The sequence below is a fragment of the Tursiops truncatus genome, chromosome 20, assembly GCF_011762595.2.
Source record: "Tursiops truncatus isolate mTurTru1 chromosome 20, mTurTru1.mat.Y, whole genome shotgun sequence".
Lineage (NCBI taxonomy): Eukaryota > Metazoa > Chordata > Mammalia > Artiodactyla > Delphinidae > Tursiops > Tursiops truncatus.
Genome location: NC_047053.1, coordinates 30,796,427 through 30,817,540, shown reverse-complemented (window position 1 = coordinate 30,817,540; position 21,114 = coordinate 30,796,427). Strand labels below are relative to the sequence as shown.

The window sequence follows — 21,114 nt, the reverse complement described above, 5'->3', positions numbered from 1 at the left end:
TTATACTGGGCAAAATAATATTGAAAAAGAAAGACAAAGTTGGAGGGTTACCACTACCTGATAATAAGACTTATTAAAGCTAAATAACATTCAGGAACATTTCCATACATATGTACAATTGATTTTTGACAAAGGTGCAAAGTGGAGACAAGTTAGTCAACAATGGTAATAGACTGTCTGTCTGGGTATTGATGTGCCAAAAAAAAAAAAGTGTTAATCCATATCTCATCCCATATATAAAAATAAACTGAAATTGGATCACATTTAAATATAAAATCTACAATTATAAAGCTTTTAGAAGAAAACATAGGAGGAACCCTTTGGATTAGATACAAGTTGTCTGGTATCTACAACACATTTTAAGGAACTCTCAAAAAGTCAATGAGTGGAGGAACTCGATCTTCCGCACAGTGCTGTTGGGAATGTACAATGGTGCTGCCACTCTGGAAAATAGTTTGGCAGTTTATGAAAATCTTAACATAAGCTTGCCATTCCACCCAGCAACCTCAGTTACAGGCAGTCCACAACATTAAATTCACATTGTTCTGGACGATATACAAATTTACTCCACATTTCTTTCCTGTGGTAGTCATAACAAATTACCTTAAAATAACAGAACAAAACCAAATTGCCTTAAAATAACAGAAATTTATTTTTTCACAGTCCTGGAAGGCAAAGGTCCAAAATTAAGGTGCTGGTGAGGCTGCACTCCCTCTAGAATTCTAACAAAGATCTGTTCTTTGCCTTTTCCAGCTTCTGGTGACCCTCAGCATTTCTTGCCTTTTGGCTGCGTCACTCCAGTATCTGCCTCTATGATCTCATTTCCTCCTCCTCTTCTCTTTGTCTTTTCCTCCTTGTATCTTATAAGGGTACCTGTGATTCCTTTTAATGTCAACACTGATAATCCAGGATAACTTCTCCAGATCTAGAAATCAATCACATATTTTGTCATATAATGTAATAGTCACTCTTTGGGTCTATAATGTACTGTATGTAGGTTCCAGGGATTAGGATCTGGATGTGTCTTTTTTAGAGCCACTCTTTGCCTCACTACAGTCCACCCTCTGACCCTTCAAATTCAGGATTACTTCATGTGTAAAATGTATTTACTCCATACAAACATCCCTGAAGATCTCAGCACATTACAACATCTCCTCTAACTCTCAAATTTCTTTAAAATATCATCAGCTCCAAAGTTCAGATCTCCTCATCAAAATCATACAAATCAGGTATGGTTGAGACTCTGCGTATGATCCATCCTGGAGCAAAATTCCTCTCAATCTGTGTAGAAGGAGAGGATACAGAGAGAATGAGGCAGGAAAAAAAAAAAAAAAAAGAAGAAATAAAGATGGAAAACTTTCCAAATTTATTGAAAAAAAATATTGAATATGACAAAACACAAGTTTAACAAAAATGTCATAGTAAACTTTCTGCAAACCAAAGCAAATCTTGAAAGTAGCCAGCGGAAAATAACACATTACATACAGAGAAATAACATTTGAACAAACTGTTGACTTCTCATCAGAAACTATGGAAGTCAGAAGGCAGTGGAATAACATGTTTACAGGACTGAGAGAAAAAAGTACTGGTAATCAAAAATTCTCCATCCAGCACAAGTATCATTTAAGAATGAAGGAGTGAGCAATAAACCTTGCACATCCACACTAGAAATCATGCACAGGGAAATGATACCAGAGCAAACTTAGATATCTTGGAAGTAATGAAGTATGTGAGAAATGATCAATTTCTTATTAGAGAGCATTTTTTCTCTCTTTCTTTTAATTCATTTAAAATATGTAGGAATGTTAAAATTTTAAATTTAATGTTAAAATAATTTTTATATGTAAGAAATTTTAACATTTTCTCAGGTTTATATTGTATACATGTAATGCATATAACTGTAGCATAATGGACCATTGGTGCTTTGTGGGAGCAAGGAACTATTACTATTTCAAGGTTCAATGTGCTACACCTAAAAAGACAAAACTTCATATAAAATGGAATTCTAAAAAATGTTCAATTAATTCAAAAGTAGGCAGAAAGGGAGGAGCAGAGGCACAAGAAACAGAGGGGATAAACAGAAAACAACATTAAATGGTACATCAAAGTTGAATCATATAAATAATTATATTAAATTTTAATATATTCCAATCTAAAGAACTTCAAACTAAAGGAACAAGTTATCTATTAAAGATTTTCTTTGAATCTTTAATATGATGGTAGTAAAAGCATGTTAAAAGGTATGTGATGCAAATAATAAACATAAGAATATTAAAGATTTGACTATATTAATATCAAGTAAAATAGAGGTTAAGACAAAGACTGTTACCAGAGCTATTTCATAATGTTCGAGTCAAATTATCAGGAGGATTTCAATGTCTATGCACCTAAAACTGAGTTTAATAACACTTTCTCAACATTTGATAGAACAAATAAGGAAAAAAGGGCAAATATCTGAGCAATCCTGTCAACTATGTTGTCCTAATAGATAAGTTCAGCAACTAACCCCAGCACCTGTAGTATATTTATGCTTTTAAATTATGACATCGTGTATACTTTGAGTGATATGAAACAATGGATAATAGATGGGGCAAAGATTTATAATTGATGGATTTAGATGGAAATCACTGTACAAGGCAGGGCAAAAAGCAGGCCTGATCAGTGGCTTGATTCCAGTCATTCTCATCAGTGGGTGGATTCTTACCTTGGGCATTAGTGACCCAGATTCTTCAGTTACCAGCCATGATTTGCTTGCACAGCTCATGGCCCTACAACAGGGACATCTGCAATCTGCCAGTATGTAGTCTACTTCATGGCAAACAGACCATTGGCAAGGCCATCGGCAGATGACAAGTTTCGGTATAAATATAACAGTTTTAGTCCTTTGGAGTAGGAGTTTTCTTTAAAAGGCCAGATTGTAAAATAACTCTGCATTCTACATGTATTACCTCTGTCATTGTAGTGCAAAAACATCCATAGATAATACATTAATGAATGGGCATGATTGGTCCACAGTTATAGTGACCCCTCAAAGTAGAGGTGACAGCTTTCCTTTATCCTGCTGTGTTGACTGGTACTTAGATTTGTCCATCCACAGTTTTTGTTGGTGCTGTGCAGCTGCCCTGGGCCAGCGGACACCATCACTTTTTATTTTAGCCAAACCATCAATCAGGCATTTAAAGGAAACTCTGTGATTCAGGGGCTTATAGAACCAGTGGCATTGCTTCAAGCAGTAGAGTGGGTGATAAAGTAGTGGTAAAAACAAGGTGTTCCTAGGGCCATTCTGGAACATATTCTGGAATATACCATTCCCACTTGACTAGCAAGCCCTGTCGGGCCCTTCCCACCGTGCTCATCATCAGATTTGAGTTGACTCATCCCAGTGTGGGTCTGGAAAATCACACAGCCTCCATGGGTCAGTTCAGTTACAAGAACCTGGTAGCAGGTTAGTAGCTGCCAACTAAAAAAAGGGAGCGTACTTGGTTGCTGGATCAGGCAGGTGGCGATGTTGTACTGGGATAACACCGCTGTGAACTTCAGCAGCCATTAAGTCTCTACCTCAACTTTTTCCTACTGGGATTCTGTTGTTTCTATTACATAACATGGGAAGGAACTGGAAGCCTAGTAGGTGAGCTGTTGTGGGCTTGTCGCATTGTCACCTCGATCTGCATGGCAGAGGATACCCCCTGACTTAAAACCATGTAAGTACAATCAATTAAGCCATTAATACTAGTTATACATTTATCAACATAAACGACAACAATAGTACACCCGCAAGGTCATCTTAGCTCCTCTTCCCTACTGTGAACTGTGCTTACACTTCGTTCCAGGGTATTTTTCCTCCTACGAGGGCATGGGCTGTTTCCCCCTACACAAGAACATGGACGAATGTGTTTAAGGTGCACATGCCAGTTTTTCCAGTGACGGCTGCCAGGGGATCTCATTATCCCCTGTCCTGGTGGCAGGGGAGGCTAGTCTGTAGATACTATGGGGGCAGCCAGGAGCGTTAGCCGTTTTTCCTCACTTGGCCAAGTGTTGGTGCCAGTTATTTCCCGATGAGCAGTGGTGCTGCTCACCGGCTTCCAGCGAGTGTCCAGGCATCACAGCCCCTTTCTGCCCCCACTGCCACGGTTCACACTGCACTCCTTGGCATTTTGGGCCACCCATCATCCTTGTCTCCACTCAAGTTCAGGCTGCAGCAGGAGCCGGCTGCACTAGCACTGCTGGCTCTGTGGTGTTTACAAAGTGTCACATTCGCTTTTTTTGTTGTTTAGATTTTTATTGAAATAATTGTAGGTTCATAGGCACTTGTAAGAAATTGTACTTTTAGATTTTTATTGAAATAATCATAGGTTCATAGGCACTTTTAAGAAATTGTACTAAGAGATCCCATGTACACTTTACCCAGTTTATCCCAATGGTAACATTTTGAAAAACTAGAGTATATGGCAACCAGCATATTGACATGGGCGCAATGCACTGATTTTTTCAGATTTTACCAGATGTGCTTGTGTGTGTGTGTTTGTGTATGTGTGTGTGTTTAGGTGTTTATAATTTAATCACGTGTCAGTTTGTGTATCCACCACTGCTGTCAAGATACTGGACAGTTCCCTCATGTTACCCTTTTATAAGTAACCTAACTTTTACAGTTTGTTTAAACATCCACCCAGACTATTTACAGTTTGGGGATATTATGAGCATGTTACGTGAGCATAGTTTTCATTTCTCTGGCATAGATGCCCAAGAGTTCAGCATGCTGTTTATTTGATAGCTCATTTTCAAATTTCTAGCAACTAGAAGAGTGCAAAACATGTAATAGGGTTCCCATGAATGCATTATTGGATAAATAAATGAATCTGAAGAATTGATATGGGGAGGGAGTAGACAGATGAGATAGAGGGTGTGTGTGGATTATCTGTCTTTACCACATCTCCATTCTAAGCATCTTATTCTCAAGCAAACTTATTGCCATTAACATAACCTCATCTGAAGGCTAGGACCTTGGCTAGTTAGTTTTTGTGATATGGGACTTGTCTGTACGGTTTTAATTGCCATTCTTACAGGCTTGTGAAAGAATAGTACTCTGGGATTTGAGACTTTTTATCCAAGTACTCTCTGCTTTCGGGTTTTCTTTCTTTTTAAAAGAGAGTTGGAAAGGGAATTAGTAATTGAATCATTAGGCATGTATTTGCCTACAGAACCAAAAACAATGGTTTAAAAAAAAAACAACCCAGGGTTTATTTTTCTCACTTTACAAGAAGGCTGCTGCCAGTTTTGGTACAGTGTCTCAGTGACTTTTTTTGTTCTTTTTCTTGTGATCGCTTTATAATTGCCACTCCAGTGGGCATCATTTCTGAATTCAAAGCAGTAAGGTGAATTCAAGGAGTAAGGACAGCTTCAGTGATGTTAATTCCTTTTGTCAAGAAAGTGGATACTTTTCAACACCTGCTGTAAGAGAGGCTTTGGGAAGCACATAGGAAGTATCTGTAGTGGTGGCAGGTGAGGGAGTGAAGGTTGGAGGCTGGGTGTTCTATTTGCCATCCACTAGTTACATCTGTACAACCACAAATCAAGGTATAGAACATTTTCATTATCTCAGAAAGTTTCCTCCTGCCCTCTTCAGTCAGTCTTCTGCCCCACTCACACCCTAGGAAATCATTGCCATTACTTCATTTTTAAAAAAGAGTATCTTTTATGTAATTTCTAAGGTTTGGTGTGGGGCTGGGGGACTGCTATTTCTGGTAAGTTTATTTTTTTTTCTAGCTCCATATTAAAGACTTCAGGCCAGTATCAGAGTCATTATCTGAGTTCTAAAACTGCAGATTTCTTGGTCACGTCTCCCCCAAGACCTCCCAACACCTCCTGAATCGTAATTCTGAAGGTGGGACCAAAGGATCTGTATTTCCTACAAATAATCTAGGTGCTTCTTAGTCTACTAAAAGTTAGAGAATCTCTGCTTTAGATTTTAGTATGTTAAAATAACAGTGAATTTTAAAATTGCTATTATTAGTTAATTGGGATTGGGGGTAAATTTGCGGCATAAATTTGGAGGCTTGTGCGATGCTCATTTCTGTATCTTAGATGCTTAAATGTAGTAACACTTAATTCTAGTGCTCAATTACTCTTGTTTTATATGTAATTTGAATTCAGCCTGTTCTGTGAATGAAATATACACTCGACGTTTTTTTTTTTTTTTTTTTTGGTTGTTTGTTTTGATAAAATGTTGGACGTAATTATGCCATATATGTCTGCTATATTAGATTTTGGTTGCCCCAAATATTGTTTGGATGAGTAAATCAATGAAATTGCTTTAGATTGCTGAAAAAAATACTTGTATAAACTAGAATTACTGACATAGCTGCAGTATGTTTTAAGGAAAAATACTTCAGCTTTCTACAGGCCTAATTGGTTTCTCATAGCCAAATTTTACATCATTACAATAAGAAGCAAGTGTGAGATGTTATAAATATGCCAAATAATACATTTAAAGAGCAATAAATTATATAACTGAATAGAAATTTGCAAAACATTTAATTAAGCACTCTGTATTTCTTATTTATATCTCATTAGTTAAGAATTCTGACATTTGCTTGTTTAAAAGCTCTAAATTGATAATAATGAGTGTCCTAATGAGGGTTCCCAGTCTTTCTTATTTTTAATAATGTATGAAAAACCACCCAACTTGTTTGATAACAGGAACAGTTGTATCATTTTGCATTTTGTGGATAGGCAACTTGTTATCCTTCGTAATGTTATTTAAAGGATTAAACTTTCTCTAGTTTCTTGACAGCTGATGTGTTTAGCAACTCTTCTCTGCTCGTTTATGTATCCTGATGTGTCTTTAAGGTCACAGAGCAGAATTACTTCTCTAATAGCAGTTTTCTAAGTAAGCTTTTAGGTAGAATTCTGTCTTCTTGCCTTGATACTGTTTGTTAGTACCACCTCATATCAGAAGTATTCTTAAAATGAAATTAGGAAACTTCTTTTCATTGACAGACCAGGAAGTCATCTTGATTATAAGTGTTTTGGAAAAAGGTTTTAGATGACATGGTTTAGTTCCGCTGTGGGTGGAACATAAGTTACTCAGTAAGCCTAAAGATAGTTTTCTTTAGATGTTTGATTCTGGCTTGTGTTAATGCATTTGATACTATAATATTAAATTTGTCTGGTACTGTGTTTCTTTTCTCTTGCTTCTGCTGTTTACACTTTCCTTTGTCCTACCCCTTCCTTTTCTCCTGCTTTTCTGTAAGTCGTTTAGCTGAAAGTCAGTGTAAGTGAAGTAGAGAGGTGAAGCACTTGAGGAATGACTTTTTATTCGTAATTCTAGAATTGCTGGGAGTTAAATTTCTCAGTGTAAAGAATCAGGAGATTCTTTAATTATAACATTAATGTGTCATTTGGATGTGTCACAGTAATTGAAATGGGCAGGCATGGGGCTCAGTTTGGGGTTTATCCATGTATTGATAATTTTGGTCTGTCAATTGTCTAGCAATTAAATATCCTGTTTTGATGTAAGACTAAAATTTCTTTTTTATTTCAAAGATTCCAGGCTCTTGTACTTTGATGAATACGTATAGCTTTTGCTTGTAGAATATTTCTGAAGTATTAGTCAAGATTTTAAGCAGAATTTAGGCTTATTTGAAGATTTAATACACTGAAAATCGGCTTCTTTGACTGCTTGAGGAGTTTTACTCACAAGTTTTAAATCCTATTCACAAACATCTTATCTTATTTTACTATACTTTTTTGTCTGGGTTATGTATTTATTTTTATTTATTTTTTTTTTTGCGGTACGCCGGCCTCTCACTGTTGTGCCCTCTCCTATTGCGGAGCACAGGCTCCGGACGCGCAGGGTCAGCGGCCGTGGCTCACGGGCCTAGCCGCTCCACGGCCTGTGGGATCTTCCCGGACAGGGGCACGAATCTGCGCCTCCTGCATCGGCAGGCGGACTCCCAACCACTGCGCCACCAGGGAAGCCCTTAGCTGTCTTTTTTAAGTATAAAAGTAAACAGACTTTTTTTTTTTCTTTGCGGTACGCGGGCCTCTCACTGTTGTGGCCTCTCCCGTTGCGGAGCACAGGCTCCGGATGCGCAGGCTCAGTGGCCGTGGCTCACGGGCCTAGTCGCTCCGCGGCATGTGGGATCTTCCCAGACCGGGACACGAACCCGTGTCCTCTGCATCGGCAGGCGGACTCTCAACCACTGTGCCACCAGGGAAGCCCTACAGAGACATTTTTGTTCAAGTTGTCATCATTAGATTGATATGAAGATGAAAGTAATAAATTCAGTTTGCTAATTTGAAAATACTGGGACTTCTGTATTTCAGTACCTGATAAATGTCATACAATTTGGTGACTAACTTTACCTAGATCAAGTTTGTGGCCAGTCAGTTTTTCTGTAAAATTTTTTTCTACAAACATAGCTGCATTCATTGATTTACATATATTTTCTATGGCTACTTTGTCACTGGAAGGGCAGGGAAATAGCTGAGCGAGACCGTATGGCCTGTAGTGTTTGCCAACCACTGCAAATACGTAAGTTTTTTCTTTTTTTTTTTCATTGTTATCAGAGTGGTTTTTTTTAAATTGAATAAGTTTAACATGTAACATTGTGTAAATTTAAGGTGTACAACTTGTTACTTTGATACATTTATACATTGCAATGTGATTGCCATTGTACCCATATTTATCACATTATATAACTGTACAATATTATTGTCTATATCAGTATACTGTGCATTAGATCCCTATGGCTTATTTACTACTCGTTATAAATTTGTACTCTTAAACACTGTCAGTCTTATCCCCGCCTCACATCCCCTGGTAACCACCATATTTTACTCTGTTTTTTACAGGTTTGCTTTTCTTAGATTTCACATATAAGTGATACTGTAAAGTTATTTCTTTGTCTGACTTACCACGTTTAGCATTATGTGTTCAAGGTCCATCCATGCTGTCACAGTTAGGAGGATATCCATTTTTCTCATGGCTGAAATATTCTGTTGTGTATATATACATGCCACATCTTTTTTCTCCATTCATCTGTTGATGGACATTTGGATTGTCATTTGGGTGTTTTTGAGACATTTTCTCTTCCCACCTCTCTTTAGGGTCCTATATCTGTGTCTGTTGAAGAAACTTCTACTTAACTTTCCTTCAGTTACCCTCATCTCCACTGCACATCCATTCCCCTGCATTCACTCCCACAATCATCCTTCCAGAATTGAAATCTTGACTCCTTATTTCTTAAATAAAATCCAGACACCTCTTGCTCTGGCTTTTGCTCACTCTCATGTTGTTTCTGACATACTGAACTACTTGCTCATCATTTCCATCTTATGTCTATGCATCTATATCAAAAGTAGAATATCTGCATATATCTAAATTAGAATGTCCATCGCTCCTTTCTTTGTAAGTATATCTTACTTCAAAACTCAGTTCCAGAACCCAGAGCTATTCAGATCATGTGTTTTTGGTGCCACTCCTAACCCTCTACCTTCTTGAACATCTCCTTTTCACCTCTCAGAAGCAGATTTCATATTTTCCTTCCTTTTTGTTACCACTGTGCCTCAAATGTAAGACAGTTATTTCATTTTTATATGTTATATTTTTGCAAATTTCTTATGTCTTTTCTTCCTGGTAGGCTGTGAGCCCAAGGACGATTTCTTACCCACCTCTTTTCCTAGTGTTTATTAGCAGGGTACCCAGTGAGTATTCGTTGAGTGAATGATTGGATTAATAACTTCACCTGCTTTGTATAATGTATGTTTTAATTTTTACTCTTCTATGCTTTTTTGGAAGGTAAATTCCTTTAAAGAAATGAACATTATCCATATATCTTTTTTTTTTAATATAGCTCTATAGGGTAAAACCACCTAGGTCCTATTTTCTGACTTGGCACTGTATACAGCAAGGGACAGAATTCCCTCTTGTAAATCTTATCAAATCCCTTATGTGGAGTTTTGATCAGTATTCACCATGAATCTGATCTTTAGACGAAACATTTTGAAAATATAATCTGGTGTTAGGTAAATTTGGTAACCAGGCAGGCATTTCTTTTCTAAAAATAATTAGTTAATTAATTATATTATTTATTATTATTTATTTGGTTGGTTTTGGCTGCTTTGGGTCTTTTTTGGCAGATTCTTAACCACTGCACCACCAGGGAAGTCCCCAGGCAGGCATTTCTGTTCATATTTAGTAATATGTTTGTGATATTCCTAGGTAAACCCAAATAGTTTCAATCTTTTTTTTGTTTTTCCTTGTTTCATTTCTAGGTACAAGACATATGCTTCAGCCATGACTGTCGCTGGGTTGTGGTCAGTACACTCCGGGGGACTTCCCACGTTTTCCCAATCAACCCTTATGGTGGCCAGCCTTGTGTTCGAACACATATGTCACCACGAGTGGTAAATCGTATGAGCCGTTTCCAGAAGAGTGCTGGGCTGGAAGAGATTGAACAGGAACTGACGTCTAAGCAAGGAGGTCGCTGTAGCCCTGTTCCAGGTCTATCCAGCAGCCCTTCTGGATCTCCTCTGCATGGTAAACCCAGTTTTCTCTCTCTCCACTATTCCCAACAGTACTTCTTCCCTTTATCTTTCATTTTCGAGATCTGGAATAAAATTAACCCATTTTTCTAATTCATTCATATGAAGATAAGATCTTGGGCTCATTTGGGGACCTTCTTTTTTTTTTAATTTATTTATTTTGTTTGTTTATTTTTGGCTGTGTTGGGTCTTCATTGCTGTGCCTGGGCTTTCTCTAGTTGCAGCGAGTGGGGGCTTCTCTTCGTTGTGGTGCACAGGCTTCTCATTGCGGTGGCCTCTCTTGTTGCAGAGCACAGGCTCTAGGTGCACGAGCTTCAGTAGTTGTGTTGTGCGGGCTCAGTAGTTGTGGCTCACGGGCTCTAGATCACAGGCTCAGTAGTTCTGGTGCACGGGCATAGTTGCTTCACGGCATGTGGGATCTTCCCGGACCAGGGATCGAACCCATGTCTCGTGCATTGTCATTAACCACTGCGCCACCAGGGAAGCCCGGGAACATTCTTAATTTATTAAATCATTTAATAAATTGAAGTTAATATAGTAATGGTGACCATTACCATACTACATTAGCTCCCTAACTTTTTTTTTCAACTTTAAATTAAATATTTATTTATGTGATTATGTTTTAAATATGTCTCTGCCACCAGGCTATTAGTTCTATTAAATGCCCATTCTGTATGAACAGAACTTATTACAGTGCCTGCCAGGCGCAGAGTAAATGGAGATCTGTTGAATGAATGAACGGATGGATGGATGGATGGATGGATGGAAGAGTGTGTGAGTGAGCGAATATGGAAACAGTAGTCCCCAGGCTTCAACATTCCCGTTGTGCTGGGAACTCTGCCTTGCATTTTTTGATAAGTTCTCTCCTTCTTCCCCAATGACTGCCCCCTTCCCCCACCCTAGCAGAGGCCACACCACTCTCCTTGGCCCCAGGGGAAGCACCAGATCTCTTCAGCTCACTTGCCGCACTCAGCTAACTCCCTAACTTTTTCAGTATATAAGAATTACTTGATGTCATATGTATGGAATATGATGTTCAAGACTATTTTCATAAATTTGGAGATTGAATCTTATATCTATAGATCTTTTCCAGAAAACTCTGGCTTTAACCAGAATCAGTGCTGTAGTTCATTAAGAAATATTTATTGTTGGAGAGGAATAATCTTGAGTCGTATGTATTTTAGAGCAGCATTTGCATTTTATTTTAAAATACTAGGTTGGCCAAAAAGTTTATTTGGGTTTTCGTAAGATGTTACGGACAAATCCGAACGAACTTTTTGGCCAACCCAATACATCTTTGGGGGATTTCTAAAAAACCCACGTATCAGTCAGTATTTTATCTAGAGCAAATAGTTGTGTAACCGTCACTCCAACCAATAAAGGAAACATTACTAGAACTCCATATTTGTGCCCCTTTTCCATAAAAGTAAGCTGTGATTCTGACTTTCAGGGTAATCACTTCCTTACTTTTTAAAAAAGTGAAATGTTCACTTTTTTTTAAAAACAGAGTGTGTATATATTCATATATTCAACTTCTTTAACATGTTTGTGAGATTAATTCATGTATTTTTATGTAGGTTTAATTCATTTATTTCCATTGCTCTTACATATTCCATTGTACAAATATATTTTTACTTATTTATCCTTTCTCCTACTGTTGATGTATATTTGGGTGGTTTCTGATGTGGAGCTATTATGTATAATGAAGAGATGAAAATTTTTGTCCTTGTTTCTTAGTGCAGATGTGTGCTTATTTTTGTCTTGTTTTTGTTTTTTAACATCTTTATTGGAGTATAATTGCTTTACAGTGGTGTGTTAGTTTCTGCTGTATAACAAAGTGAATCAGCTATACATCTACATATATCCCCATATCTCCTCCTTCCTGCGTCTCCCTCCCACCCTCCCTATCCCACCCCTCTAGGTGGTCACAAAGCCCCGAGCTGATCTCCCTGTGCTACGCGGCTGCTTCCCACTAGCTATTGGTTTTGTATTTGGTAGTGTATATATGTCCATGCCACTCTCTCACTTTGTTTTATTTTTGAATTGAAGTGCTGGATAACAACGTATGTGAATCTTGGCCTTGATAATACCAGAATGGTTGTACCCACCAGAATGAGAGAAGATATTCATTGACATTAGATGACACTTTGTTTTTTGGAGTATTGCAGTTTCTCCTTGACAGATGACCAATTTAGATTTTTAAGTATAGGGAATTTTATAGAGCGAGATTATGGTTCCTACAGAAAACAACCCTTATTTAATTGATTTGACATTCACATGACATAAAATTAACCATTTAGATGTTAACAATTCAGTGGGATTTATTACATCACAATATTATGCAACTACCGCTTCTGTCTAGTTCCAAATATATTGTCTTCACCCCAGATGAAAACTGCATATTCTTTTTCTTTTTTTTGGGCTGCACAGCATGGCCTGTGGGCTCTTAGTTCCCCAATCAGGGATCTAGTCTGTGTCCCCTGCATTGGAAGGGCGGAGTCTTAACTGCTGGACCGCCAGGGAAATCCCCCAAACTGCATATTCTTTAAGCAGTTCCTCCCCACCCCTCTGTCCCCAAGCCCGTAGCAACCACCAGTCTGCTTTCCATCTCAATCTATACCTGTTATGGGTATTTCATATAACTGCAGTCATAAAATATGTGACCTTTTGTTTCTGGCTTCTTTTGCATAGCATAATGTTTTAAAAGTATAGCCACATTGTAGTATGTGTCAGTATTTCATTACTTTTTATGGTTGAATAATATTCCATTACATGTATGTACCACAGTTTTTTATCCGTTCATCCATTGATGGATATTTGAGTTGTTTCCACCTTTTGATTTTGTGGATAGTGCTGTTATGAACATGTGTGTACAAGTACTTGTTTGAGTACATCTTTGCAGTTCTTCTGGCTATATCCCTAAGAAGTTAAAGAAGCTAAAATGCTTCTGCTTGAACACACATCCTTTTGTAATACCTAATCAATTCAACATATGTATTTTTTCTGGAGGAAGTTTTAAGATAGACTGAAAAAATATATTGGTAAATAGAATCCTGGGGAGAAATTCTGCAACTCAAAACAGTTTGGGACCTTTGTTTTCTGCTTAGATGATATTTTGTGCTTTGGCCCTATTATAATTTTTTTAATATTTATTTTTATTTGTGTTTGGCTGCATTGAGTCTTAGTTGCAGCATTCAGGATCTTTCATTGTGGCGCACAGGCTCCAGAGCACGTTGGCTCTGTAGTTGCTGTGTGCAGGCTTTCTAGTTGCGGCACGCAGGCTGTCTAGTTGTGGCGCTTGGGCTCTCTAGTTGTGTCACATGGGCTTAGTTGCCCCCCAGCGTGTGGGATCTTAGTTCCCCGACCAGGGATCAAACCCGCATCCCCTGCATTGGAAGACAGATTCTTAACTATTGGACCACCAGGGAAGTCCCTGGCCCTATTATTTATTTATTTAGAAGTATTTTTTTTTATTAATTAATTTATTTGTTTTTGGCTGTGTTGGGTCTTTGTTGCTGCTCGTGGGCTTTCTCTAGTTACGGCAAGCGGAGGCTACTCCTTGTTGCAGTGCACAGGCTTCTCATTGCGGTGGCTTCTCTTGTTGCGGAGCATGGGTTCTAGGTGTACAGGCTTCAGTAGTTGTGGTACACGGGCTCAGTAGTTGTGGCTCGCGGGATCTAGAGTGCAGGCTTAGTAGTTGTGGTAAACGGGCTTAGTTGCTCTGTGGCATGTGAGATCTTCCCAGACCAGGGATCAAACCCGTGTCCCCTGCATTGGTAGGTGGATTCTTTTTTTTCTTTCTTTTTTTTGCAGTACGTGGGCCTCTCACTGTTGTGGCCTCTCCCGTTGTGGAGCACAGGCTCCGGACGTGCAGGCCCAGCAGCCACGGCTCACGGGCCTAGCCACTCCACGGCATGTGGGATCTTCCCGGACTGGGGCATGAACCCGTGTCCCCTGCATCGGCAGGCAGACTCTCAACCACTGTGCCACCAGGGAAGCCCGATAGGTGGATTCTTAACCACTGCGCCACCAGGGAAGTCCCTGGCCCTATTATTTTTATAAGAACAGTTATTATTCATGTATATTTAACTAGTGATCCATGATCTTTGAGGTTGAAATAAGTCCTGGGTGAAAACTGTCATTTAAAAAAGTATTGGGACTTCCCTGGTGGTCCAGCGGGTAAGACTTCACGCTCCCATTGCAGGGGGCCTGGGTTCGATCCCTGATCGGGGAACTAGATCCTGCATGCACGCTGTAACTAAGAGTTTGCATGACGCAACTAAGAGTATGCATGCCACGACAAAGATACCATGGCCGTAACATAGATGCCGTGTGCCGCAACTAAGACCCGGTGCAGACAAAAGAAATAAATAATAAATAAATAAATATTTTTACAAATAAAAATCATAAAAAAGTATTTAAAATTTAAAAAAAAAGTTTAGAAAGCTATGAGATATTCATGTTTTCAGCCATTTGCAAGAAATTTTACTTCAGAAATAATTACTTACATTCTTAGGTGTGACTGTTTTGTCATATAACTAAATGGTAGTATAGGTTCTTTGAGGGCCTTGCTTTTTGTGTTAAATATTTTTCTTAACTTGAATTTCACCATACAGTTTATGGAGCGAGATTTAGTGTGCACATTGGGCAGCTAGGTTGGCCAGAGAACCAGCTGTATTAGTAGAAGAATTTGGAAGAATTTATAGTCTTTATACATCTTCAGAGAGCATTCTTTTGAGTTCCTTTTTTCTTCCTCTTCTTCCTTCTCTAATAAGCATACCACATACCAGGTTCTGTGCTAGGCTTTGGGCATACTGTGCACAGAAATTAAGGTCATCTCTGCCCTTGTCTAAGGGAACAAAACGGATATTGAATGACTGAATGAATACCTTTCAATATATTTTTGCTGAAGGGTGCAAAGTGCCAGTCAGTTAAGGATTTGTCATTTGTAAAAGATCAAACAGTTGAAGAGTAATATTGTCAAAATATATTATTTTCTCTCAGCATTATTGTTTTCACAGCTTTCTTCATATTTTTCCATAAAGCTAAGAGAAGGCATCTCAGAGAGGAGATTATAGACAGTTTAGCAGTACTGCAGTTCTTAAATTCCCTTTTGAAAGCAAGGAATTTCAGGAGACGTTTTCCTCCTGATAACACATGCTAAATTTTTATTATGTTGGAATTTCACCCGCTTTTTCTGTAGTTTTTTCATTTTTAAAGTGCAGACATTAGAGTGATGGTCATTTTTCTTTATGTTCTTTTTGTACCTTACATGTCAAAACAAAATGGGCATTGTTGTTGGTTAGTTCTAAAAATGATGTATTTACAGTTTGTGTGGATAAACAATCTGATGCTAGTCAAAAACAATGTAAACGTTTGAACAGGGAGGGATTCATCTTGAAAATGAATCATCGTTTGGCGGTTATTGCTGTTGTTTGTCTGTGCTCTTTTTAGCAAAGTAAAGGAAACTGTTAAATAACAGTTGATATAAGGATATTTCCTTTTTACTCTCTGGATGCAATCCAGTTTAGGTTAGGATTATTTTATCTATTTGCCATTTTTACTTAACAGAGGATGTTTATTTATTTGAAATATACTTTCTCTAAATATCTCTTTCATTTCTGGTCTTGTTGCCTGGACCGTAGTCTTAAGGGGTTCTTAAGATCCGTGAACATGGATAGGAAAATATTTCATCTTTAGGATTACTATCCTCTACCCAAAAGTAAATGTTTTCTTTCATTATGAATATAGACAACACATGACAGTTATAGCAGCAGTACTTGTGACATTGTCACCAATAAAAACACAGATGTTTTTGTATCACATTATATACAAAGAAATCTTGAAGTGTTTTGTCGAGATGTATTTTGAAATATTGTTTATGCTCACCATTGCTTGGAAATTTTATATATATATATAATGTAATAATATTACTGATTTTAATATTACATATATTACTATAGCAGAACTTAATTTTTAAAATAAACTGATAGCTATACTTCAGTATAATAATATGGTTTTCTTTGTAATTCTGTGTATTGTATCCCATGCATTTAAATTATCATTCTGAGAAAGAGTCCACAGGCTTTTCCAGGTTGTCCAAGTAGTCCATGACAAAAGTGATTAAGAACCTCTTATCATCATTTCTTACCTCATCTGTTTCTGTAGCCTCCAGCCTTCTTTTTTTCTTTTAACTATCGCAAGCATTTTCTTTGTTAACCGTAAGTAGGATAGTATTCCACTTTTCTGCTTTCAGTCTTTCAGTGTCTCACCATGCTTTTAGGATGTTAGGGAAGGTTCCATCTCACTCTCAGCTTCTTGTTCCACCACACCTACATTTCTGTACCCTTCCCTGAAAATGCCACATGTATTCATTTCTTGGCACCTTTTAAGTTTGCATACTCTTCTCAAAATAATTTTTATTCCCTTGGATGCCTGCTGAAACCCTACTTCATTATGATCTAGCTAAAAGTATCACTTCATCTCTTCAGCCTCTTTTTTTGGTTTGTTTTTTATTTATTTATTTTTGGCCACGTTGGGTCTTCGTTGCTGCACGTGGGCTTTCTCTAGTTGTGGTGAGCAGATATTACTCTTCGTTGCGGTGCTCAGGCTTCTCATTGTGGTGGCTTCTCTTGTTGCAGAGCATGGGCTCTAGGTGTGTGGGCTTCAGTAGTTATGGTGTGCGAGCTCAGTAGTTGTGGCTTGTGGGCTCTAGACCGCGGGCTCAGTAGTTGTGGCGCATGGGCTCAGTTGCTCTGCAGCATGTGGGGGTCTTTCCAGACCAGGGATCGAACCTGTGTCCCCTGCATTGGCAGGTGTATTCTTAATTGTGCTACCAGGGAAGTTCCTCTTCAGCCTCTTTTAAACACCTCTTTATGTTGTATGTTCTGTATCAGTCTTGGTATTGGCACTATGAATGTGATTTTATTATATTTTAATGTTAGTTGTTCATATTAACATATGTTAATATGTTCATTGACATGCCTGTGTCTCCCAGTAGATTTACCTCCATGAAGAGAGGGTCTTTTTCTTGTTTATATTTGTATCTTGGCACCTCATATAGTATTTGGTAAAATGTAGATTCTAAGGCTTCAAACCAAAGTTTTCAAAGTTATTAGAACTTAGAAGTTCTAATAAAAACAGTTTATTACTTGTCAGAATGAAGAGATTTTCATTCATGGTAACATTGCTTTTCATTTTAACATCTGTAAGATTCTTTCATTTTATTCAAGAACTATTAATTAGTGTTACTATGTCCAGGCACTGTTCCTGAGCTCTAGGATACAGCAGTGAATAAAAGAGGAAAACATCCCTGTTCCCATGGAGCTGACTTTCCAGTGGCGGGATATGTGATGCATAGAATAGATGATAGGTGAATGGATGGATGGATTCATGGATTCATGGATGGATGGATGGACAAATGGATGGATAAACAGGTAGTTTTATATGCTATGGAGAAAAGTAAAGGAAGAGGAATAGGGCATGCCTAGAGAAGATTGCAGTTTGAAATTAGGATGCTCCTGGCAGGCCTTACTGAGTTGATGACATTTGAATAAAGATCTGATGGAAGTGTGGGAGAAAGTCATGCAGATGTCTGCGGAACATGTTCCAGGCAGAAGAAACAGTCAGTGTAAAATCCCTGAGCTGGGAATGTGTCTGGAGTGTTCATGGAGAGGCAAGGAGGCCCATGTGGCCAAGGAACAGTGTACAAGGTGCAGAGTAGAAGATGAGGTCGGAGAGGGAATGCGGCCAGATCATGTCAGCCTTTGACTTTTACTCAGAGTAAAGTGGAAAAGCTGTGGAGGGTTTTGGGTGACGGGGTCAGATTGTGGTTTGACAGGAGCAGAATGGTGATCTGTATTGAGAACGCACCATCTGCAGTCTGACAAGAGTAGAAGTCTAGTGAGACCAGTTAGGAGAGCATTGCAGAAATCCAGGAGAGAAAAGAGAGGAGTCAGGGTGACCAGTAAGGCTTTCGTTCCGAACAGCTGGAAGGGTGCGACTGCCATCACATGAAATGAGGACCACGAGGATAAAGCAGCTCTGGGGATAGAGACAGATCAGGACTTTTGGACATGTTTAGTTTAAGATGTGTCTTGACCTCCTAGTGATGTTAGGTAGGTAGTTGGTTTTATGAATCTGGAGTTCAGTGGGAAGGAATAGGCTGAGAATAAATGTTGGGGAGGCATAGATAAAAAAAGCCAAAGCAGGATGAGATCACCTAGTAAGTGAATGAGTATGAAAAGAAGATGAAGATGTCCCAGGACTGAGCCTGTGACATAGAAGGAAAACCACACATGAGAAATCCTATAAGCCAAATGAAGACATTGGTTTTTTTTCCCTGAGAAAAGGGAATGATTAATGTGTTAAATTCTGCTGATAGGTCAATTAAGATAAGGACTGAGAAAAAGATAGAATACCATCAAATTTAGTCATGTAGAGGACATGTAGCTTTGATAAGAGCAAGTTTTGTTGAAGCGGTAGGGGCCTGATAAGAGAGGATTTTATTAAGGACGGGAAGAGAGAAATTGGAGGCCAGTATTGACAGGCCTTTCAATGAGCATTGATGTAAAGGGGAACAGGAAAATGGGGAAAAGTTAGAGGGCAAAGAGGAGATTGCCTCTGTTTCTCATAGAAATAGGAGGTGAGCATGTTTGCAGGCGAATAGTCCTCTAGGAGATGAGGCATTCCCTTTACCAGTTAGTAAATTTTTGCTGAATGAAGAAACCATTTCTGCCACTATTGTTTATGCTCCAAGCAAATTTAATTACTTGCTTTTGCTTTTCAGCTTCAATCAACACCTTGTTCCTGCGTCTGAATTGTTTTCCGCTTATTTCTTCAGGTAAACGTGGAATGAATCTTTGAAGCTCAGCTCAGCTCAGCTCACAGTGTGCTTTTCTCCCTCTTAACATAAAGTGTCTAACTTTGGTATTTGTTTCTTCTGTAAGCTATTTATCCATACTTATCACTTCCTGCCTTCTACCTATTATTTTCGATGATCTCCATTTTTAACTGTAACTTCCTTGGGGAGGCAGTTGGAGGACCTGGAGTCTGACTTCCTGTGGTAGAACCTCTGTGACTTTCTGGCTCCGTAAATTTAGACAGATTACTTAATCTACCTGTGCCTTAATTTTCTGTCAGTAAAATGGGGATAATAAAATTACCTACCTTAGAGAGTTACTGTGAGGATCAAAGCATTTTGAATAGTGTCTGACACACATGAAATAACTCAGGAAAAGATTAGCTGCTATGATTAATTTCATTATTGATACTGATTATTACTAAGGAGGTATGTAGGACTGATTCATTGTTCATATTTTTGTATAGTGGCTCTTATGCAGAAAAGAGAATAAATGAAGAATTCACCAAATAATAAGTGACTGAAATATAATCGTGACCTTATTGTGCATAGGCTTTTGTAGCATTATTAGACTCAGTATTGATGAGTTGACGTCTGACATTGTTTCTGAAATGAAGGTACACCCAACGCAAAATTGAAAGTGAAGGTAGTATTATTTTTTCTTTTTCATCTGTTTTTACTCATTGTAATACCATACATTAGGAAATATAGTTGTATAAATTAATCTACCCATTCTCTAGCCTTTGCATTTCTTTATTTTGCAAATTAGTTTTCCAGTTTAGGTTCAAGAATATGACAGTCACTATGTGATAGGGCTTTTAAGGAATTTGTTTTTTTCCTATTTCCATTGCGTTAACAGAGGGATTCTGGATTTACTTCAGCAGTTCTTGGAAGTGTCGCCTTCCCATTAACTCATTGGTCCTGAAGGAAGGAGTCATCATTGAGTCACAGCTTTAGGCATCTGAATTCCAGATTCTACTTCTTCTAAATGGAAGGAATGGATGAGACTCTGGGTCCTGTAGAGGGGGCCTCTGATTTCTTGGGCTTGAAGCCTCACTATTTTAATAAACTGCTTCTAAGTAACTGGTAGCATCACTTTTCTTCCTAGCATCTGTATGAGGCATTCTTTTTTTTTTTTTTTTTTACCACTCAGAAACTGTGTTTATAGCTTTCATTTGCTGGTTTATTGTAATTACTTTTGTTGATCAGTAGTTTTCTTGATACAGACCACATCACAACTGTAAATACAAAGCAACCGCCCATTTCAGCCTTATATAGTTTCACCTACTTAAGACAATCAATAATAATGTGATGTTTTTTGACTTCTCTTTCCACATCACTGTTTACTTGTGGATTGAAGTTTCCATTTGTATGTTTTAATTTTTGCCAAGAAAAATCAATCATGTGCACTGTAGCTCTGCTTTAAATTTTATGCCTCATATGACACAGCGTATATATATATATATATATACAGTATATACATGTAAATGGATAAAAATCTTCTTTTAGGCTATCTTAGTTTAGTACCTGGGTTTTTTACTGGTTGCATGTACTTTCTTGTAGTTCAGATGAAGTTTTTAATCTATTGTTTTGAAGTCTATTAAAGTTTTCCTAGTGAATTTGTGTCTTTACATCTATACACCAAAATCATGCATATTTAAAATATTTTCATGTCACTTCCTATTGTTTCTCAGAACAGATGAGTTCTT

At 38.1% G+C, this 21,114-nt stretch overlaps 1 protein-coding gene across 13 annotated transcripts in view; it reads left to right on the top strand.

The window, feature by feature from the left end:
* BCAS3 (BCAS3 microtubule associated cell migration factor) overlaps positions 1 to 21,114 on the top strand; it is a 571,522-nt gene that overhangs the window by 198,751 nt on the left and 351,657 nt on the right. For all 13 annotated transcript variants that reach the window (XM_033847806.2, XM_073797378.1, XM_073797379.1 and 10 more), the window contains exon 15: positions 10,276 to 10,540. In XM_033847806.2, coding sequence (XP_033703697.1) covers positions 10,276 to 10,540 — 265 coding nt within the window. The remainder of the gene's footprint in view (positions 1 to 10,275; positions 10,541 to 21,114) is intronic.